Here is a 24,110-nt window from a genome sequence, read left to right as displayed (position 1 = left end):
CTTTGAGGTAAGCTCTGTGAGGGGTGCTACAATAGTGCCATACCCCTTCACAAAGCGACGGTAGTAGCCTGTGAGGCCCAGGAAAGCTCGGACCTCAGTCTGGGTCTTGGGGGGTTCCCAGACCATGATTGCCTCAATCTTCGCCTGAAGGGGCTGCACTGTTCCCCTACCCACCAAGTGTCCAAGGTACACAACCGACCCCTGCCCTATCTGACATTTGCTGGCCTTGATGGTCAATCCAGCTTGTTTCAGGGCCTGGAGAACTGCTTGCAAATGTTGCAAATGGTCCTCCCAACTGCTACTGAAGACAGCAATGTCATCCAGATAAGCAGCGGAGAAACCCTCCATTCCAGAGAGGACCTGATTCACCAGCCGCTGAAAAGTGGCAGGGGCATTTTTGAGCCCAAAGGGCATCACACAAAATTGGAAGTGTCCCTCAGGCGTGGAGAAGGCTGACCTTTCCTTTGCTCCATCTGTCAGGGAGATCTGCCAGTACCCTGAAGTGAGGTCAAAGGTACTTAGATATTGGGCAGCTCCCAGCCGGTCAATTAATTCATCCGCCCTAGGGATCGGATGAGCGTCAGTTTTTGTAACTGAGTTCAGTCCCCGGTAATCCACACAGAACCTCAGTTCTGGAGTGGTGCCCGGTGGAGCGGCTTTTGGCACTAGAACCACCGGGCTGGACCAGGGGCTGTTGGAAGGTTCGATAACTCCTAGTTCCAGCATCTTGGCGACCTCACCATGGATGCTAGCCTTCACCTTGTCGGACAGCCTGAGGTGCCGGGTTTTTAGGAACCCGGTGGTGCCAGGGGATAACGCCCGAAGACCTCTGAGTTCTCCCTGTTCCGGACCACAGAAACACAGAGTCTTCCAGTTGAAGTCAGAGATCGAGTTTTATTGGGTGCAACCAAGTAACATGTGTCCTAGAAGCATGACAACACGGGTCGTGTATTCTCAGGAGACTATTCGTTTTTACAGAACCAGCCTTCTCCTTATATACAGAAATAAAAGCTGCAGGCAAGAATTCTTGAGTTTATGATATGGCGATACACATATTTCTACAATAATACAAAAAGCGAAGTCATGTAGGCCAACCCATATTTTAGACGTCCAGTTCGTGATAGATTACCCGGCCAGGCCCGGAACTCCCATCAGATATCGATGAAACCCCAATAAAGCAGGGCACCTCCTAGTCATAAAACTGGCCATAAACAAGGAACATGGACAGGTGTGTGTGTGTAGAAAACATGGTCGGTACGTAGTGAATGGTTTGTGGCATGTTATGCATTGATGCTATCTTATTCGGCCACTGGGCGAGGAGCTGCCCAAACAGGTTAGGCTGGAGGCAATGGAGTCGGTTGGGACAGGTCAGGGGGAAGTCAGGGAAGGTGGACGTGTCCTTTTAGATCGAGTTCGACCTTACTCAATTGACTTATATGAGGGCAAGACACAAGATGGATGCTGTTCACAAAATGGAGTCTAAGGGTTCGGAACGGAAACTACGATTTAAGGGTGTTGGCATCCCTCAATCATGACGCAAATGCATAGGGATGATGTCCTAATCATTACCGGTCCGTCGACACCAAATTCGTCATGGTACGTTGATATTTTGTGGCACGGGTATTGGACCTCGATACCGGGATAACAGCAGGGTCCAGAATTTCAGAACCACAGACCCTCCTTTTGCCCTCATATTAGGCAATAACTCATGTTAATCTGAATCCAAATCTGTATAAATGAATTCGTGGAGATGCTGCTGTAGCATCATTCTGTTGCTCAGTTCGTCCCTTGACACAGGCTTCCTTACACATGGAGTAGCACAGAGGCCACATAGTGCAGGAGCGCACTGTACACACAGGCAGAACATAAACAGAAGCGCTAAAATCATCCCAATGAAGATCAGTGTTTTCCATCCCCAGGCAGTGATCAGTTCCCAGAACCACCCTAGCAGGGACCAATCCCCTTTTTCCACGTGAAGGGAACCAGATATTTCGGGTAGTTTGGAGATGGCTTGGTACACTGTTGGTGCATTATCAGGGATGAAAATGCAGCAACTGGATTGGATCACTCTACATACACCACCACGGTCTGCAAGTATGATATCTAGGGCAACCCGGTTCTGAAGGGTCATAAGTCGATCCGACTGAAGCTCAGCTGTTAAGTTGCCAAGGGCTCCGGCCGTTTCGGTCACGGTGGATTCAACTATCCTCGATAACTGGCGAATGTTCCTGCTGTTCACCATAGGCCCCCAAAATGGCAGAAAACCCTTTGCGAAGTCTGCAAATTCCTGACCCGCAGTGTCGTCTTGACTCACGACACCCCTAGCTGTTCTTGTCCGATGGTAATCTGCCCTGGCCGTGTAGGTGGGTGGCAGCAGAAATGAGATGAAACACGTGCCCGAGAAGTCAGGGGGCAACCATGTATAGGCTTTGTCATGGCAGACGAAATAGGTGCCTTTAGCTGCCAAGAATAGAGGGGAAGTTCGGGAAGCGAATACATACGTTTCCGTGCATACGCTCTTCCCTATTTGTGCTTTGGGATCCCTGCCGATACCTTGCAGACATAAGTGACCTCGGTGGGGCACTATCCAAACTGGGCGGGAGTTCTTTGCTGTCTGGCCCTTACTCAAGGAAACCCCATATTTAGTTACATTCCAACGACTGTATGGAGTGAGTTCATCTTTAGGAATCACCTGATATGTGTCCATATCCCTACTCATATTTCTTATCCCTGCCACTAGTGCCTTGTTGCTGGAATCGCTCTCAGTGGAACGGGTCGGGTATGGTTCTAGGGCGAACAGGAACATGGTCTGGAAAGCCCACAGAGAACCATAATAACTGAATGGCAGGATGAAGTATGGGATACCCTTATCAGTTGCATGCGGCATGAGTCCGCATATCCAACGGTTCGATGTGTTCATTATGGACTGGTGTTGGTGTAGGAGTTGGATGAATGAGTTATTTATAAATTCGAGTCTTCTGGCAGACTCGTGTTCAGGTAGAGGGTGAAAGGAGTGCGGAGAGATAGTAGGAGGAGGTGTGGGCCGAGTGTCGTTTGCAAAGGTAACTTGAAATGTGAATAGAGTATAGCCAATCAAGAACATCGTTATGCTACACAACATTAAAATACATATTATCAGAAACCTTTTTCTGGCCAGTATTGTGCATAATTGCCGTTCAAAGTTCGTGAATCTAGCAGGTCTCTCTACCCTCGGAAACTCCATCCTCTAGTTGCTGCCCGCGGTGGGAGATTGATTCTGCCAGGGAGTGCGCTCTGTTCAGTCCGGGGTAACTCCCTTGGACCAACCAGAACCGTTGACCTAAACGTCCCCAGCTGCACTCCCCAGACTTCAACCGCGACCCTAGCAGCAGAACCGGATGGCGGTTCGAAAATCAAAAAATGAGCAAGTTCCCTGGGCGAGAGAGCTGAAAAATCAAAAATAGTTCTTGGGGGAAAGGAAAATCACATTAATTTGCTTTTTTATTAGTCTCTTTGTCTCGACCTTAGATTATATCGTTGTTTCCCAGGTATCGTGTGGTCTTCAAACAATGTCTCAGGTTCTGTAGTGTCCAACTGCATTGACGGTGGCACAAGTCCTTGTAAAATACGATCACTCTCCTTTTCGGTACCAGTTCCTTTCAAACGTGCATCGCTGAAAGGGACGAAGCGAGATATGGACTCTGTCTCGGAGTCAGCAATTCCTTCCTTGACCCACCGGTCGTATGGAAGGGGCAGAGGGACCCGTTTACAATGGGTCCCGTGGATCCAGTTCTTCTTTCCTTCCACCCGAACGGCTGATCTCGTGGAAAGAAGGACAAGGTATGGTCCGGTCCACCTGGGCTGTCCGTTGTTCGTGCGCTGAAAATTCCGCACCAGCACCCAGGTGCCGGGTTCGATGGAGTGACCTGGATCATCAGAGGCTGGTGGAGAGGAACTGTGAACCTGTTGGTGTAAAACACGCAATTTAGTTGTTAATTCGCACAAATAGTCAAGCAGTACAGGGTGCTCTATTTCGCTGAGTTTCTTTGGCCTTGGCACGCCCCAGATGTTGGCTGGGCGGCCAAACACTATTTCATGGGGGCTAAGTCCTAATCTGGAATGGACAGTCATTCTGGTAGACAGGAGTGCTAGAGGCAAGGCGTCAGGCCATTTAAGACCTGTACTGGCTTGGATCTTGGCTAGTTTGAGTTTTAACGTGCCATTGTAGCATTCCACTAATCCAGCTGATTGGGGGTGATTTGCAGCGTGGAATTTCTGGTGTATGCCTAGAAACTCACACACTCTCCTCATCACTCGTCCCACGAACTCACTTCCATTATCACTCCAGACGATTCTAGGCATACCGAACCTAGGGAAGAATTCCTTGACAAGGGCTTTGGCAGTTGACAAGGCGGTGTTGTCCTTAAGGGGATACGCTTCCACCCACCTGGAGAAAGCGCAAACAACAACGAGCACATATTTCATATTGTTGCACCTCTCCATGTGGATGAAATCGAGCTGCAAAACCTCGAACGGATATGTTGGAGGCGCAAAATGACCAGCTGGAGTTGGGGTTCCCCTACCGGGATTGTGCTTCAAACACACCATACAGTTTCTGACCACATTCTCTGCACATTTTGGGATATTACTATTCTGCCATACTGGGGCCAATAGTTTACAGATTCCTTTCGTACTGATGTGCGCAATTCCATGGGCCATTGTTACCACTGCAAGTACATATGCGTTAGGTAATAGCCATCGCTGGTGTTCTGACAATTCGACCCAACAACCATTCGCATCTAATCTACCCTTGCTTTCTCTCCATTCATTCACCTCTTTCTCAGTGGCCTCAGCTTGCATAGTTTTCACGCTTTCAATGGTGTCCTCACACATACCCACATCGGTAATCCATCTAGCGGGACCTACAACATACATCCGACTCATTGTGTTCCTTGCAGTCTCTTTCGCAACCTCGTCTGCAAATGCATTCCCACGGCCAACATCATCTTGAATCTTTCTGTGTGCACTGCATTTCACAATTGCAACTTGTAGTGGCAAGGTCAGTGACTCGAGGAGCTCATTAACTAGCTGACCATGTTGTATCTTTGCACCATGCGACGTCAAGAACCCACGTTCACGCCACAATCTCCCAAAACTGTGAGCCACGCCAAAGGCGTATTGGCTGTCAGTGTACACATTCACTCGCTTTCCTTTCGCCAACACACATGCTCTTGTAAGTGCGATTAGCTCTGCGGCTTGCGCGGAGTTGTGGGAAATGCGCGCGGTCTCTATAATGGTGTGTAATGTCGTTATAGCATATGCTGCAGTCGTATCACCATTCGGCAACTTGAAACATGAACCATCAACCCATAAAGTATCATTGCATTCAGGAAGGGGAGTGTCCTGTAAGTCTACGCTCCCTTTGGTTTCTTCTTCTGTCCTAAAGCAGCAGTCATGTTTTTCAACCTCGTCTGTCTCTGCCGGGATGGGTAGTAGCGTAGCGTGGTTGAGTGTATCACACCTCTTTATGTGAATGTGACTCGCTAACAGTGTTAGTTCGTAACTGGACAGTCGAGCGCTAGTAAGATGTTGTGTCTTCGTCCTGTTTAGCAAAATGTCTACTGCATGCGGGACCATAACGATCAGAGTGTTATTCATGACTAACCCAGCGGACTGCCGAATGCAGACAGCCGCTGCGGCGGTGGCCCTCAGACAACTTGATAGTGCCTTAGCCACAGGATCTAGAGTCGCTGAAAAATACGCGCATGGGCGCTGTTTGTCCCCAAAGTATTGTGTTAGGACTGATAATGCACAACCTTCCTTCTCATGGACATAAGATGTAAAAGGCTTACTGTAGTTGGGGTTTCCCAACACAGGAGCCGAGCACAATGCATCACGCAACTCGTGGAAACTTGTCTGACAATCTTCAGACCAGGGCATAGGATTGGGCGTGTCTTTACAGAGTAGTGCCAGCAAGGGTTTAGCCAGTAGTGAGAAATTCGGTATCCATTGTCTACAGTACGATGTAATGCCCAAGAAGGCCCGAACCTCTCTCTATGTCCTCGGGGCACTCAGTTCTGTAATTGCCTGTATTCTTTCTGGTGTCAGTCTTCTTCCCTCCTTCGATAAGATGTGACCTAGGTAGGTCACTTCTTGTCGACAGAATTGTAGTTTTGAAAGAGAGACTTTGTGCTTCATGTCGCATAAGCGACTCAATAACGACAATGTAGCTCGCTTGCAAATTTCTTCAGTGTCTGCAGCGATCAGCAGATCGTCGACATACTGAATCAGAGTTGAACCATCAGGTAGAACAATCGTGTCTAGTTGTGTTTTCAGGGCTTGACTGAATATTGATGGGCTTTCGCAGTAGCCTTGAGGAGCGCGCTTGAAGCGGAAACTTTGTCCTCCTAAATTGAAGCCAAAAATATCTCTACTCTCCTCAGCAATCGGGATGCTGAAGAAAGCGTTCTTCAGGTCAATCACCAAAAACCAAGTGGCAGAGGCTGGAACCATTGTCAATAAGGCAGTAATGTCGGGGACAACTGGAAACTGTGGGATAACCACCTTATTCACTTCTCTAAGGTCAATCACAAACCTGTACACAGGGGGCTGTGAAGGATCGGTGCGCTTTAAGACAGGCAAAAGAGGACTGTTACAAACGTTGCCTGTTGTTTCTTCGATGACATCTTTCTCGATCAGATCATAAATAATCGTCAACAACGCCTTTTCGCATTCGCTAGATATTTTGTATTGGGGAATACGTGGCAACCTAACGTTGGCTTTCAATGTTATGACATACGGTGCTATCTCCAAACGGCCTACATCATTGGAACCATTAGCCCATAGTATATCCGGAAGAGATGACAATTCAGTTGGAATATTTTCCTTTGACAAATACATTGGAGAAATGACTTTCTTACCTAAGGTAAGTTGTACTCCCAAGGGAGAACAGTACAAAGTCGCATATAACCTCTTTAGTAAATCCAAACCTAACAAATTTTCACCGCAACCTGTTGTAAGAATGAGGGGTGCTTCTAATTCGCATGGACCAACAGAAAGGGACATGGGACTAGAGATCGGGTTTCTAACAGGGGCGCCAGAGAAACCTACTGAAACATTCATTTCGCCAGACAAAGGTGCGCCAGGAAGTTTCAAGTGCATAATAGAACTTTTTGTAGCACCAGTATCCAGCAGAAATGGCTCTGACACTCCTGAGGTAATCACCTCGACATAAGGTCCATTCTGATCTACTGGAACTGAAACGACTCCCTCTCTTTGTCCGTGGCTGTCCTAGCAATTATTACCCTCATTCTCGTTTTCGGTGTAATAGTCGTCAGAATAGTACTGAGCTGACCTAGACGATGCATTATTCTGTTGGTCAAAGCTGTTCATGGAATTCTGAGGCAGAAAAGAAGTTGTATTCTGGGGGAAATTTCCACGGCCCCTACCCCTAGGAGCATGTTGAACACCTCTACCCCTTATACCTGAAACACCGTTTAAACGTCGAGCAAGAGCCGGGCAATTACCTTTAAAGTGACCCTCTTCCTTGCAATATGCATACTGATTCGGGCCATACGGAAGACGCTGATGGGAAAACTCGTTTCCTTGCGCGTTTCTCGAATACTGCTGTGGTTGTTGATAATTGGGCTGACTAGCCGTGCGAGGCGGATATGCCTGCTGGAGAAGAACTTTAGTTTTTAAGTCTTTCGTCTTTTTGTCTACCTTATCTAGCTCGTCTTTGTGCCTATTTTCATAGTACTGGGCTGTAGCTAAAATCTGCGCCTACGTAGAGACAGCCCAAGCACTTTCTGAATCTTTCAGTTTATTACACAGTTCAGGAAGCATATTATGTACAAATTTGTCTACAAACAATCTTTGACCACCCTCGGTAGCCATATCCTGACCGCTATGATCGGTGAAAGTCTCCTCAAATCTCGTGAAAAAGTCAGACACATTCTCATCTTTCTTCTGCTTGCACGCAGACAGCTTGTCCCAATTTACGCGTAATTCAGGCATTAATGTTTTCATGTACGCGATAATCCTACTGGGAAGTTCGGCTATTAACGGCTCAGGTTTAGAACCACCGACTTGTCTAGCATCTGTAGCGGTAATATTAGCCCATGAGTCACCTAGTTCTTGATCATGATCTGTATGACGAATTTTACTCCATAAAGGATGCGGAACAACATTCCCAAACAACATGTCTACGTCCGCTAAATTCATTATGCATGAGCTGGCAGTCTGCGATAACTCCTTATAATACCCAGTCGGATTTTTACGGGGATCAGGTAGTGTCTGCTTGAGTGCTAAAACTTCGGATCTTTTCCAGGGGACATGTACCCATACACGCTGAAAATGTGGCAGAATTGGTGGATTTACATTCGCATCCCCTTCCCTCCAAACTGGAGGAACCTCTCTCATGGGGTACTGTCTCGCTTTTTTCCTACTTGATACGTCGTCTTCGTACAATGATCTAGAGACGTTTCCCTTACTCCTATAAGAAAACAATAAATCTATCGCTTTCTCAACATCGGCACCTATAATCATACCTTCATGGAACTTAAAACGCATATGCCATAATTCGTTCATTTTGCGTTTGGGATCATTTGTCTCCAAATCTTCACACAGATATACACACATCTCTTCGAATACGTATCTCTGAGTGGGTGCATCCCATTGACGGAAAACTTCCATAACAGACTGAACATCATATCTAACAGTGTCCGTAATCCATTTGCATGCTAGCTCATTCAGCACTTCTCTTTCCTCGTAATCAGGCAGCTGACTACGTAACTGTCTACGTTCTGTTTTAGGGTTCGTTCTAGGCGACCCAAAGAAAGGTGAAAACAGACCAGTGACAGTACTTGCCACTCTCTGACTAATAGAAGGAGAAGCTTGCGGAGGGGCAGATGCGTCAGAAAAGACAGGCTGATGCAAAGAAGAAGTCGAAGCAATAGCAGAGGAAGTTGAAGCAGTGGCAGACGTAGTATCATAGGGAACAGTTGGAGCTGTAGGCAAAGTGGTAGAAGTAGATGGAGTATGTAGCAAAGGCGGCGGCCCTTGAGAAGGCTGCGCCGGAGAAGTAGAAACCAGCAGAAGAGGAGCTGGCATTTGTGCAAGAGCTGTGTTTCGTGCGCCGGGGCGCGGTATAATAAAATGCTTTGGGGTTGCGGTAGCGTCTAACGCATACGGTGGCGGTGAGCTTAATAAGTGGGACATTAATGGATCTTTCTCGGATGTTCCTTTTGGACCTTGTCCCTTATCTGGTAACATTGGGTAGCATTTATCCACTGCTAGTTTCTTGCTCCTAAGCACTTGTTCACTTTCCTGCTCTTCCTCGTTATCCCTGTATGCAACGGCAGCTTGTACCATCGACATCCCTCTTTTATTCCTTTTTGCTAATTTTATTTCTTTCTGTTTGGCTTCTTTGCGCCATAAGCGAAAAGAGTCAAACATCGCCGGCAGGGCTTTTTTCTTGAACAATTTGACCTCGAGGTTATCTAAGATTTCTGAGTCAAAACTACCATGTTGGGGCCATTTTAGAACACCATCCTTGCGGGTATATTTTATCCACACTTCATTATATGTGATAGGACCTACGCCATGTTTTACGTATAACTCATATGTTGGAGTTCCAATCGGAGGAACCGGACAGGAATCCTCCACTCGGGAGTCCTTACTACAACCAAGACAAAACAAGTTTCCAAGTCTGCTAAAACCAGGCATCTTTGCTCACTAGTCTAGCTTCAAACTTCAAAGGATTTATCGATTACGATATTTCTCGTGAATACACGAGTCCTTCGGCTTTGGGGCTTGCAAGTACCAAATCAAAAGCGTATCTCAAGGATACCAAAAAGAGCTAAGGATCAAACTAAGGTCTGGGAGACGCTCCACTTATACTTAACTGAAGTATTTGAAGATCGGTGACGTCACTAGAAGACTCGTCTATCGTTTCGCTCTACCAAGGATCACTGGGTCCAAAACAGGGCGATAGTCAGGGCAGCAGTCCTTCGTAGCCGTCGGGACGCGGGGAACCTCGCAGCAAAGACCTTCGGAACCACGTCGACATACAGGGGTCGCTGAAGTGGCTGGCCGTCCTCTGGAATTTTCACACGAAGCTCCTCACGAACATCTGGCTTGGACCGTCGCCGCTTGATACCGCCTCGAGTTGGGCGCCAACTGAGGTGCCGGGTTTTTAGGAACCCGGTGGTGCCAGGGGATAACACCCGAAGACCTCTGAGTTCTCCCTGTTCCAGACCACAGAAACACAGAGTCTTCCAGTTGAAGTCAGAGATCGAGTTTTATTGGGTGCAACCAAGTAACATGTGTCCTAGAAGCACGACAACACGGGTCGTGTATTCTCAGGAGACTGTTCGTTTTTACAGAACCAGCCTTCTCCTTATATACAGAAATAATAGCTGCAGGCAAGAATTCTTGAGTTTATGATATGGCGATACACATATTTCTACAATAATACAAAGAGCGAAGTCATGTAGGCCAACCCATATTTTAGACGTCCATTTCGTGATAGATTACCCGGCCAGGCCCGGAACTCCCATCAGATATCGATGAAACCCCAATAAAGCAGGGCACCTCCTAGTCATAAAACTGGCCATAAACAAGGAACATGGACAGGTGTGTGTGTGTAGAAAACATGGTCGGTACGTAGTGAATGGTTTGTGGCATGTTATGCATTGATGCTATCTTATTCGGCCACTGGGCGAGGAGCTGCCCAAACAGGTTCGGCTGGAGGCAATGGAGTCGGTTGGGACAGGTCAGGGGGAAGTCAGGGAAGGTGGACGTGTCCTTTTAGATCGAGTTCGACCTTACTCAATTGACTTATATGAGGGCAAGACACAAGATGGATGCTGTTCACAAAATGGAGTCTAAGGGTTCGGAACGGAAACTACGATTTAAGGGTGTTGGCATCCCTCAATCATGACGCAAATGCATAGGGATGATGTCCTAATCATTACCGGTCCGTCGACACCAAATTCGTCATGGTACGTTGATATTTTGTGGCACGGGTATTGGACCTCGATACCAGGATAACAGCAGGGTCCAGAATTTCAGAACCACAAGCCGGTAGGTCTTTGACTTCACTGGTGGGCTGTCTCCTGTGTCCACATCATGGGTACACAGGTGGGTCCTTCCCGGGACAAGGGAGAACAACGTAGAGTACTGCTCCAGTATCTGGCGGCAGTCCTCCCGCTGTTCAGGAGTTAGGGATGGGGAGAGAATCACTCCCTCCACTGACCCATCCTTTCCTTGAGACGAGAACAAGTCTGGGAGAGGTTCGCTTTCCGCTTCCTCTCCTCCATCAGTCACCATCATTAAGGTGACCTCGGGCCTCTCATGGTGGGGTTTGAGTCGGTTAGCATGTAGCACCCGTAGGGGCTGTCGAGGGGTCTTAAGGTCCACCAGGTATGTGGCCTTACCCTTCTTTTCTAACACCTCAAAGGGGCCTGTCCAGCGATCCTGAAGGGCACTTAGCTCTCCAGGCTCCATCACCCACACTTTCTGGCCAGGCTCCAATTCCACCTGGTGAGCGTTGTGGTCATACCACTCCTTCATCACTGCCTGGCTGGCCCCAAGTTGTCAGAAGCTTGCTTCCACAACTTCGCCATTTGGCTCCTGAAGGCCAGCATGTAGCTCACCACATCCTGGGGGGGTTTCCTGGGAGACTTTTCCCATCCATCCTTCACCAGGCTGAGAGGACCGCGTACAGGGTGCCCATACAGAAGCTCAAAAGGGCTGAAGCCCACTCCCTTCTGTGGCACTTCCCTGTAGGAGAATAGCAAACAGGGTAAGAGAACGTCCCATTTCCTCTGCAGGCTTTCAGGCAGACTTCTGATCATGCCCTTCAAGGTCTTGTTGAACCTTTCTACCAGACCATTGGACTGGGGGTGATAGGGAGTGGTGAACCGGTAGGTCACTCCACACTCCTTCCACATTGCCCGCATGTATGCTGACATAAAGTTGGTCCCCCTGTCGGACACAACTTCCTTGGGGAATCCCACTCGGGTAAAGATCCCCATCAGGGCCCTAGCCACCACAGGTGCAGTGACAGTCCTCAGAGGTATTGCCTCTGGGTACCGTGTGGCATGATCCACCAGAACCAGGATAAACCTGTGACCAGCTGTTGTGGGTGGATCCAATGGCCCTACAATGTCGATGCCCACCCTTTCAAAGGGGGCGCTAACGACAGGAAGTGGTTCCAGGGGAGCTTTCAGCTTCACCCCTGTTTTCCCACTGGCTTGGCAGGTTACACACGTCCGACAGTAGGTGTTAGACGCCACTTTCATCTGAGGCCAGTAAAAGTGGGGGACAAGCCGAGCAAAGGTCTTGTCCTGACCTAAGTGTCCTGCCAAGGGAATTTCATGAGCCAATTCTAGGAGAAAGGCTCGGTACCGTTGCGGGACTACCAAGGCCCTTGATGAACCAGGTAAGGGTACCTTGGGTTCACTGTAGAGGAGTCCATCCTCCCAGTAAATGTGGTAGTGTCCCGCAACGTCCCCTGCTGCCTGGGCTTCAGCCTGTCGCCTCAGTCCCTCAAGGGTAGGGCACTCCTTCTGGCCCTTACAGAACTCCTCTCTGGTAGGCCCTCCCTCCACATGCCACTCAGCAGGGATGGGCAGGTCCTCCAGAGAAACTACTTCCCCCTCCACGGACTCCTGGTCCACCACCGCAGGTGGCCGATCTGTCACATGAGGTGTGGAAGCAGAAGCAGGCTTCTCCTGTCTTCGGGTCTGTCCCTTTTTGGCAGTGGGTTGGGCCATTGTTCCAGGCTCCAACCCAGGCGAACTCCCTCTCCGGGCAGTCGCAGACCTTGTGCTTACACAGGCCCAGTCAGGTGTACCTAGCATCGCTGAATGCGTCCGGTATTCCACCTCTCTCCAAGCATTGTGCTCCATGTCATTCCCCAACAGACAATCAACTGGCACGGCAGGGCTTACGGCAACTCGAAGTGAATCTGCAACCCCTTCCCACTCAAAGGGAACCTCGGCCACGGGGTAGTGGCCCATTCTGCCGTCAGCCATCGCGGCGGGGTGGAGTACATTGGGAATCACCTGCTCTGGAGACACCAGATGACTTCTCACCATAGTCATACTGGCTCCTGTATCTCTCAGAGCCTCCCCTCTCTGGCCATTGATGGTGATCCACTGCCCATACTTGGTAGTATTTGGGGGCACCTGGATCTTAGGAACCATCTCCCGTTCTCCCAGGGACACTAAGGCGACACCCGCCCACTCACCCCCCTTATCTAAGGGCAACTCCTCCCCGAGCGCTACACTAGCTACTCCCGGGGCTTTTCCTCCGGTGGGAGGGGGTGGTCTCTTTGGGCATCTGACATCTCCCTTATAATGTCCAACACCACCACACTCAAAACAGTGGACAACCCTTGGCTGCTGGCTTTGGCCAGGATGAGGGTTTCTGGGCGGGTTAGCCTTAGGGGTGAAACCTGTTCCCTTTCCCTGGAAACTATTTTGGGGACCTTTAGAGAACTCCCGCTTTTTATCTCCCCCCTCCTTCTTCTGAGGGGCACCCTGTCCGGCCTTTTGGGAATCCCCTCCAGTCCCCTTTGGGGACACCCGGGTACTTGCCCAGATGTCCGCCTCCTCTGCAAGCTTCCGGGGGTTGGTCAGCTTGCTGTCCACCAGGTGCTGGCGCAGCTCGGGAAAACATTTCTCGAGTAGATGCTCTTTCAAAAAAAGATCATACAACCCCTCATAATCCTTCACCTCACTGCCCTGTACCCAGCCCTCCAATGCCTTCCTTGCATAATCCAGGAAATCCACCCAGTTCTGGGTGCTTAACTTGTGGCTCCCCCTGAACTTTTGGCGATACTTTTCCGGGGTTAGCCCAAACTTTCTAATCAACGCTAACTTCATCGTAGGGTAGTTGGTCTGCTCCTTTGGTTCTAAGGCTAACAAGGTGTCCCGATCAGTAGGAGGCATGTACTTGTACAACCCACCCCCCCAGTGTTTCTCCTGGATCCCATGGGCTCTTTAGGAGACCTCATAGGCAGCCAGCCACTTGGCTATGTCATCCCCCTGACTATAGCTGGCAACTATATCCTTAGGCAGGTAGGGTCTGGACTCCCTGGTTGGTTCTCTGGTTTCGCTGCCACCATTTGGAGAGTTGGCGAGTCCTAACTGTAGAGCCTTGAGTTCTAGCTCTTTTAGTCTAAGCTCATGAGTCATCCTCTGTTCCTCCTTCTCCTGTTCTAACCTGGCTAACTCCCATTTCAGCTTCCTTTTTTCCCTCCTGTCTGTGAGTTCCGCTTCGGTCAAGCTTCCCCCGGAGACACTACACCCCCCCTAGAGAACGTCATTGGTCCTGGGAGTAGGTTTCCCACCTCAGGGTGGAATAATCCCTCTACCTCTACGACCGTGTCCCGGTCTGTCCCTTCATCCTCCTCCTTCCCTTCTCTGCGTGCTTCCACCCAAGCCCTTAAACTGGTCTGGAGTTCCCCCTTCTTAGCACCACGCTTAAAGAACACCCCCCTTTGTTGGCAGAAATCCTTTAGCTGGGCCACAGAATAAGTGTCCAGTTCTTCCAGTGCAAATTCCATTTTGCAAAAGGCAACACAAGGTTAAACACACAAAAAGAATAGAGTTACAAGGGCAACCTGAAGCTACCTCCACCCCACCACCAGGAATAAATTTGGAAAAAACAAAAGTAAAAATTAGGAAGGCCGCTAGGAGAAAACTCCAGGTGTAGGTTAGTGGATTACACTCAGTTACTGCAGAGTAGTCGCAACCACAGTCAAGATCCCACCGCTAGACACCAATATGTTGGAATCTAATGTTGTCAGTTCACCTAAGGTAGCCTGGCCTAGGGTAAGACAATCTCTAATTGAGGCACATGTGTAAAGATTGCATACAACCCAGCAGTATCATCAAGCAACTCCACTCAAAAATGACGCTACATCAAACTTTGTGTAAAAATAAGAGCTGTTTTATAAAAATATTCTTTGTTGACTTCTCTCCCTCAGCAATTTACAATTAAATACAATGTCCAATTTCTATTAGTTCTTTCCATAAATCCAATAGTATCAGGAGATCCCAATTCAGCAGTGTTTACTCCTCCAACATTGAGTTATCCTTAGGCAACACTTTCTTAACAGACAATAATAGCACTTTATACAGTGACAGATTAACCACCCACGCTGAGGTCTCCTGATTACCAAAAGAACATTTACGCTTTTATATATTACCAACTTCAGCCTACTTTCTTGGGAGTTTCAAACTCAAAGGTCTCGGGTAAAAACCTCCTTTTCACCCACTGTGTGTCCCCTTTTTCACAATCAGTGAATAACCCCAGAATTTCAATTCTCAATTACAATATCGACAGCTCTGTTAACATCTCTTCTCAATTAGCACAGGATAAGGTCCCAATGTCTTTCTCCCTTCCTCCCCTGTAAGAAAAACCCAATAGGTGCACCTCCCTCAGTTCGATACCCACAGTGTCTCAGGCTTCTTTCCCAGCCTGGAGGTGTTTTCCTGCTTCACTCACTCCACTGAGCCTTTTAACGGCCCTCTCTCACTAATCAGGGCAGTCAGAAAGTAAATCGGCTTCAGAAGGAAGAAGGAGAGGGGGCCTCGGCAGTTACTCCCGAAGTTAGGGTCGGGACCAACTCCTCCCCAGACACTATACACTCCTCCCCCTGGTTCTCCACCTTACTTGGGGCCCAAACGAGGGATAACGCTGTGTCCAGACTTCGACACTCTCTCCTCCTGTAGGCTCCTGCACAATCTCCGGCGCTCCCCTCACTCGCCAGTAACGGTGGGGGCAGGACTGAGGAGGCCGGACTGGCAATCGGGCGCGAACCTCGCTGAACACTCTCTGGGGTTGCTGTAGCGCCTGCGCGGGAGATCAGTGTTCCCGCTCGGCGCCGCCTCCCTCACGCGGAGGACCGATGACTGCTACTGAGCCTGCGCCGGGTATTAGCAGACCGCCGGCTCCCTTACTTCCTTCAGCCGCTCCACTGGGCCTGCGCAAGGTTAAGCGCTTCCACAGCTCGAGCGCTGCAGCTCAGCAACACCAACGCCACCACTTGCCACTACCTCAGGGGATACTTAGCAGCGCCAGGTACAGAAACTCATTCCATCCTTCTTCTCTGGATACCGGTGAGGAATTCCCACGAAAAGGAATGGAAGGGGAAAGTAGGTTTTCCCTGACTAGCGCAGGGAAAGTGTGAGTCAAAGGGGCTCAGGGGCCCACAGCCACGGCCGTACTGATTCCCTCAGGAAGTAAGGACCAATGAGAGGGTTCGGTCAGGGGCAAGAGGGGGAACGTCTTCTGGAAGAGATTGTCAATCCCACAGACCAACTAACTCCTTCTAGTGCGTCCTCCTCCTCACACCACTGCCTCTCTCCTCTACCTAACTGGGCTGCACAAAATGGCTTCCTGACCTCTGCCCTTATATAGCCTGTCCACACAGGCTCCAGTAGGGTCCAGAAAGTTCTGGAAGGCCTAATGTTAACCTATGGGGCATTCTAGGATATGGCAGTTGGGACAGTTGGTAGCCACCATTTTGTGACTCTAAGTGAATTCCTGTCAGGAAAGGCATCTAGGTCTAAGGTGAAAAACTATGAGGGTAAAAGAACACCTATCCCCCAGGCCAACACCATAAAAACCTAGTAGACTCAAAAAGATACAAAGGTATGAGGGGCAAAATAAATAAATAATTGGAGGAGCTACGCAAAAGGCCAGACAGGTCTAACAAGCCCCAACAGCTTTTGAGCAACAGCATTCAGTACTGATGTTTTTCCAATATTTAAATGTAGATTTCAAAACTTTCTTTAAAAAAGGAGATATTATATTTTGCCTTATTTATTCTTCAGGTGACTTTATTAAATACATTTTCAACAAATACACATGATCTCATGTTCAGAGATGAGATTAACATAATGCATTGTATGTTGTTTCAGTCTTGAACTTGATTTCTGCTAATGTAACCTGTTTTTATTTCATTCAGGGCAGTTGATCTGTGGGCAATCGGCTGTCTGGTGACAGAAATGCTTACTGGGGAACCCTTGTTTCCTGGCGACTCGGACATTGACCAATTATATCACATTATGAAGTGTTTAGGTAAGACTATACTTATATGTATGTGATATCTGGTTTCTACTCAAGAACAAAGTGCGTTATTAGTGACATAACACGAATGCCCTGTATATGAGTGGGTTATTAACCGTAGCAGTTAAATGCTGACAGAACAGGGTTAATTACTGAGTGTAGTACATTAACCCTGTTCTGAGTTTTTCTCAGAAAAGATTAACATGCATAATTTGGTGCTTTCCACATTGAATGAGTTGACATTCATCTATGTAAAATTGCAGGGGTGTGGGAAGGACTATGGAATTTGTAATTCCGATATTGCCGCAATGTAATTTGATTGCCCTCTCGTGAGCGGAATTTAAAGTTTGTGCCCCATTGTGACAAAATGTTAAGAGGTTCTCATAAATGGCTCGGATGTTGGTCAATAATACCAAAAAAGTGAGGGGGGGCCCAAGGGAATTTTAAGACCAGGCAAAGACACGTTCCCTTAACTCAAGTATACAACACAAAGATGTGTCAATGGGTCTAGAAATGAAAGTCTATATGTGACACATTAAACCTATTCTGCCTGTGGCATCCTACCTGGAAACAAAGAAAAGCTAGAAAAACTGGGAGGTACCCTGATCTCAATGTGATCTAAAGGAATACCCATCAGTCACCATACAGAACCGCCCTTCATCATTTGGGATTCCTTGTAGACCACCCACTTGGAAACCTACCGGTAAATATGGAAGGTCAGATCTTATAACCTCCAAAGAACCTGGTAGTGTCCAGTGTGGTCTTAGTATTGATGGTACTAGATTGTGGATAAATGTGTGACTGATTTGCAGTGCATGTGAAAAAGATAGTGAATAATGGTGAAAATAAAATTGGGTGAGGGAACAAATATGAAATTTTATTCTGTGTTCTGCTCGCTCCGCCAATGTTAAAAGAGCAGCAAAGGTAGTCTTAACAAATAACTACCTGGATGGAAAGGGTGGTCGACATGTTTCAGCAACAATGTTGAACTAATGTGTCCATTGCCTTCATCAGGACCTAGATATACATTATGCTACTGCAATTAAATAGTGATAAAATGAAATGAAAAAAATCGTGACTGCATGAGTGTCATGCTGCGACAAGGAAAAAGATCACCTGATATCGTAGGTGTAGTCTTGACCTGTTGCGGTTATTTTTGCATGTCACTTGTAGGAAGATAAAAATACAGACAGACAACAGGTAAATGGACACATAAATATAGACATATTGATATGTAAGTGATAGACATATTCTACTTAAACATGAATGTTTATACAAAATTAGGTTTCGTTTTCGTTTTCTAACATGGACCCTTGTCATGGGAGTTTGAGGCCTCGCCTCGCCTGGCAACGGCTCAGGGAACGAGGGAAGCACTGCTCTGTTTAAAAGGGAAGCAAGCACAATGGAATCGTAATTGCTTCCTGTCAAAATGAGAAAGTATGCACACCAGTAAAGCCATCTCATCCAAAATGGTTAGTAGCTGAGTATTTCTTGTCATAGTATATCGGGGCTGTATGAAACCACTAGGAAGAGATTAACCTTTAGCCTCTTCTGCACGTTAGCCTCAAAGATGGTATAATAGCAAGGAGTGATATAGAGGAGAAATGTCAATTGGTGCATGCAAAAATATTCAGTCGGACCTCACACGTGGCGAGATCTTGTGTGTTAAATTAAACCGGAGATAAAGCGCCAAACAGTGCGTATTTTATAAAACGCTATCGGCGCATCGACACCCATCAAAGCGCCACCCAGCGTCTGCTATAAGTTGGGGCGTAGCGCAAGAGTGTAGCTATCACTAGTTGCAAGCAGTTTCTTGGTATCCGTGTAAGGAAAACTATACAAGGGAAAACAGCTATATAAGAGAAAACGAGCAGAATCAACTCACCTCTCCGTCGGTACTTCTCTGCCGGCTTCTGAGCCGGTTGGGGAGGTACCCGAACGGAGGCCGAGCCGCGTTTAAATGCGGTGTTCTGATAGGGCAAAGGAAATCATGTGACTTGTAAGACCGCCTTTTTGTTGACATCAAATGCAGATGTCTTGTCTTGTGTAGCGGCTCCATTCTGATAGGTCGGAGGCCATTACTCGAGATAGCTAAATAAGGTGAGAAGTATTGACACGAAAAGAGGCTTTTGTTAATCCATACAGAAAGGAATGAATTTGAAAAATATTTAGCGCGATATGATAAAATGTATTAGCGCTAAATGATGAACCATATTAGCGCTAAGTAGAAGCTGTTGTCAAAACACGGGCAGAAGAAAGAGTAAGTGCTTGGACATCTTTGGCGTTACATGTCCGTGAAAAATCTCAGACATATAATTGCCACTGCAACGCATCTCGTGTCAGTACAGCATGTATAAGAGCTGCTCTAGTGCATCCTAGAGCAATATTACGGTAGCTCAACCAGTTTTATTATTAAGACTATAATGGAACACATTCAGAAAGGTTATGTGCAAAACCTCAGACCAGGCCACAGCTGGGGGTGGGGGGGGGGCGGGGAGAAGGGGAAAGAGGATATTATTTATCCATTTGTTTGCCTTTGTAAGAAAACTACACTAGGGAGCTAATGTGTCAAAGTTGTAAAGGAGGAATGACCGGTACCAGTGTGGTCTATCACAGGGTGGACCAAGGTATCTTGTCATTTAATCCTCCTTTGTTTGTCCCCAATTTAAAAACCCATTTCTGTTCTCTGTGGAGTAGGAATTTGGAGTAATCTGTAATATGAGGAGGGATGTATGGCTGTTTGAGAACAGTCCAGATTAATGCAGTGGGGGCATGTTGTTTATCCAGAAAATGATTGGTAAGTTTGGTAGCCTGCCTTTTGCATCTGATGGTACCTTTGTGTTCGGAAATTCTGATTTTTATTTTCCGAGTGGTCATCCCTACATATTTCAGTCCACATGGACAGGTTATGAGGTAGATTAATTTCTCACTGTTGCAGTTGGTAAATTTGGTTTGTTGCCATGGTCTGTTGGTTCCTAAGTCGAATTCTGTGGATTTTTTCGTTTGTGGACAAGCTTGGCATGACCCGCAGGGATGATGCCCTATTATAGGCAGGAGGTCCCAAATAGTGCCAAGGGCCCTTGGCATCTTATTGCGTGGTCTAGTGTGAACAATACGGTCCCTGAGGTTTGGGCCTCTCTTAAAAGAGCAAAGGGGCGCTTCAAAAGTCTTGTGCCCTGAGTTCAAGATAGGCCAATGTTTCTTCACTATCTTCTGAATTCTGTTTGACAGGGTACCAAACGTGCTGACACAGGTAAGTCTTTCAGAAGGCGGTTTGGAAACAGATGGTTCTAATAAGGCCTGTCGGTTATTATTCTTTGCACGTTTTAGTGATTTGCGCACCAGTCTGGGAGGGTATTTCCTACAACAGAGCTGGTTTTGTAAGGCAGCTGAGTGTTCCTTGTATCCTATCTAATGTTGGTCACCTCACAGATTCACAATGCCTCAGGGGTTAGACCACCCTTCAATGCAGGGAGTTAACTGACCTGCTATATGCCAATTTGCAGAAGGAATAGGATTAATTAGAAACAAGCATTTGCAATGAAATAGGACTCTTATTTACGTGACTTTGAGCTATTCGCATTGTGCATGACAATGTCTTTTATTTATGTTTTGGTTTTTAAAACATAAATAAAATCCATTGTCATTTACAATGCCAATAGCTGAAACTCGTGTAAATGCGAGACCTATTGCATTGCAAATACTTGTTTCCTATTTATTTACATGCTGAAAGCAGCTGCCCGCCATTTCCTTTTGTTTTCATTCCTTTTGTTACAATCTCGACACAGGCGTAGCTGCCACAATTGCATCAAAAGTAAAGAAATAGAAATGCACTTTTACATTTTTTTCCTTTTAATGCAATTGTGGCACCTGCGCCGGTGCAGCGATTGTAACAAAAGTAATAAAAACAAAAGGAAATGGTGGGTGGCCGCGAATGGAAAAATAAATAAAAAGCTGTGATCTCGGAATGGTGGTGGGGTGGGCAAACACGGCAGAAAGCGGCATGGCGTGCTGATTGTAGCAAAGCACGTCATGCCTGCAAATAAGAAAGTCAATATTCCAATAGTTTTCATTACTTTAGTTACAGTCTCGACACTGGCGGGGGTGCCATGATTGCATCAAAATTAAAGAAATAGAAAAGCACTTTTTTTCTATTTCTTACTTTTGATGCAATTGTGGCACCTGCATACGAAATGTAACAACCTAGGCAATTAAATCTAACTTGTCATATAAGGTGTAATAATAGAGAGGAAAACACTAATTAAAGTTCAGCTTCTAATATGTATTAACATAACTAAAAATCCATTATAAAAAACATGATTTCACAATCTAAATTAAATCACATTCGTAAAGTTCAAATCAACAATATAGACACAAATGCATTTTATATTCAAAATTTAAAAAGTGGCACAGTTATATCTCGACGCGCGTTTCGGTGACCAGCGCCTTCTTCTGGAGTAGCCACACACTACCTACAAAGAAAAAATGGCATATAATAGATACCTTTTTACAAACAACTCAATAAATAAAAAACACACATTATAATCATGCTGAACTATTGATAAAATAATGCAACATATTACCGAACCTACATTTTTACATATTGTATTTAGAGTAGTGGGAGGAGATTTCCTCACATCTGAGTAGGGCCTGTCTCCCTTGCACAATGCTGTCTCCACCCCCTGTGGTCATACTGCACCAGTGAGGACAGAACTGGTTTTAGTGGGCTCAGAGACCCTTGCACAAAGAGAACAAAGACATTTTGGAGTATAAGTATTAGACCTAAAACCCCAGAATTTTAGATCATTTTTGGATTCAAGAGGAACCTTTGCCAAGGAGCAGAGCTGAAGACCTGTGAGGAGGAGTACTGCCCCTTTGCTGTGTGTTGTGTGGAGTTGGCCACAGTTTGAGTTTCTGCCAATGAAAGGACAAAGACTGGAACTTTGCTTTGAACCTGCTTGAAAAAGATCTCCAAGGGCCTGTGTGTGCTGGCCTGCTGTTCTGAAGTCTCAGAGACACAAATACTTCACCCCCAGCTCCCCTGAACTCTGCTGCTGAGAGTTCTGGCCTGCCAGGAGGTGCCTGTTCCAGTCTGGGCCTCTGGAGATTGTGCTTGCTGATGGGAGCTGGAAGAAACCTAGAGAACTGAAGAAATTGTTGCATTGCTCTTCTTGCGGTTGTTTTTCCAACACAGCACCACTGTGCGAGAAGAATCTCCACGCATCGCTGCACCACTGCCGAACTGACACAGCACCTGCTGCCGCTGCAAGAACCGATGCATCGAAGGATCGCGGCTGAAGAAACCGCTGACGCATCCCGGATTTCCATGCATCGTACCTGTGCGGCATGTTTTCCCAACGCATCACCCGCGGACCAGAACCGTCTTGGAATCGACGCATCACTCCCCCCTTCAGACCTGATTCGACGATTCACTTCTCCTGCAGGCAGCTAAACTGTTGCATCGCCTTCCCATGGTTTCAAGGAACTGATGCATCTCTTTGTTTCGCGACGCTTCCCATCTCTGCAGCTGTTTGGCCTTGTGAATTTGACGCATCTACAGGTAGTTTGTGAGAAATCATGCATCCATAGTTTTCTATGGACCAAGTTGTTTAACACCTTTCTAAAGTCATATTCTTATTATGTGTGTTGGATTTTTTTCGTTTTGGTATGGTTGAGTTTAGATAAAGATACGTTACTTTTCTAAACTGGTGTTGTCCATTTGTGGTGTTATGACTGTATTACTATGTGTTCTGAGTACAATTACTTTACACATTGCCTTTGGGATAAGTCTGTCTGCTCGTGCCAAGCTGTCCAGGGGGTGAGCAGGGGTTATCTAAAGTGTATATCCCCCTTACCCTGACTAGAAGCAAGGGTCCCTATTTGGACTAAGGTACCTAGCGCTGCCAACTAGAGACCTCCATTTCTAACAGTGGCATTTGGTGAAATTTCTGATTAGTGAGACATCATGGGCTGTCTAGAGTACTGGCATCTCATGACCTTAGTACGGAGAATAATTACTGTCCCTAAATTGCATTGAATGAATTAGCAAAACAAACAAACCTGATAATTCCAGGGTTATTTGAGGGATTTTCTCTCAGAAACATTTGTAATAAAATAAATCCAATTTTACAGCACACTTTCAGATTTATTGGCTACGGTGTCATATGCTGTAAAGGGGACTTATGAAATATTTTCATGGTCTGCCAAGCAATCCAGACTCTCTGGAGGCGTGTTGAGGGATCAATCACTTTGAGAAAATGCTACGGAAAAAGTGGAGAAAAATAGCTTGATTTTAAGTGCGCTTTCTAGAGAAATAGATTTAAAAAACACCAATATTACAAGAATTTAAATTCTGGGCTTGACATTTCACATCACCTATCATTTTTCAAAATGCAAATAGCATCTTTTTTCTCTTCTGCTTTCAGCCTCCTTTCATGTTAACACCTTGTCCCTTGCAACTAAATACTCTTGGGCATATTTACAATGTCCCTGAGGGACTGTTGCACTGCTGGAGTGTCGCTTTTGTGACTCTCTAGACGTGCTGTGTGCCGGCCCATATTTACAAGCTTACGCAAAGTCGCTCTGTGTGGCTTTTCAATGGCTTTTATAAATGGAGTAGTGCAATGCGTTACTCTGCGTGCAAGGGGCATTCCATGGGTGTTGCTCTGGGTGTTCCCACATAACATCCATGGTTTTTGACACTACCCCAGATTTACAACATAACGTAAATCTTGGGCTGCGCCAAAACCAATGCCTTCCCAAGGCAGGCGTAACTAGGAGAAATATTTACATGTCTCCTCGTTTTTCCTCATTCCACGTGTGCTCCATTCTGCAGCACACTGATTGTTTTTGTGCCCGAAGGTGTCCCTTCCTTTCTGAAAAACAATCATCCCAAAAACACAGACACACTTGCACCATGGTGGGTGCAAGGGTGTCTGCACTGGTGCTCTGCTGCAGTTTGTGCGCCGGCAGAAAGGACAGGAATGTGCCATATCTTGTAGATACAGCGCATTCCTGATCTTTGGTTTTTTTATACATCTTTTTAT

General features: G+C 46.8%; 1 protein-coding gene across 1 annotated transcript in view; it reads left to right on the top strand.

The window, feature by feature from the left end:
- The window catches only part of CDKL2 (cyclin dependent kinase like 2), a 522,774-nt gene that overhangs the window by 286,016 nt on the left and 212,648 nt on the right, over positions 1 to 24,110 (top strand). Inside the window, exon 5 of the mRNA XM_078677465.1 lies at positions 16,964 to 17,076. Within this exon, the coding sequence (XP_078533591.1) occupies positions 16,964 to 17,076 (113 nt within the window). The remainder of the gene's footprint in view (positions 1 to 16,963; positions 17,077 to 24,110) is intronic.

Source organism: Lissotriton helveticus, chromosome 2_1 (assembly GCF_964261635.1).
Source record: "Lissotriton helveticus chromosome 2_1, aLisHel1.1, whole genome shotgun sequence".
In the NCBI taxonomy this organism is placed as follows: domain Eukaryota; kingdom Metazoa; phylum Chordata; class Amphibia; order Caudata; family Salamandridae; genus Lissotriton; species Lissotriton helveticus.
The sequence above is the reverse complement of the archived record's forward strand: the minus strand, read 5'-3'. Positions and strand labels throughout refer to the sequence as shown.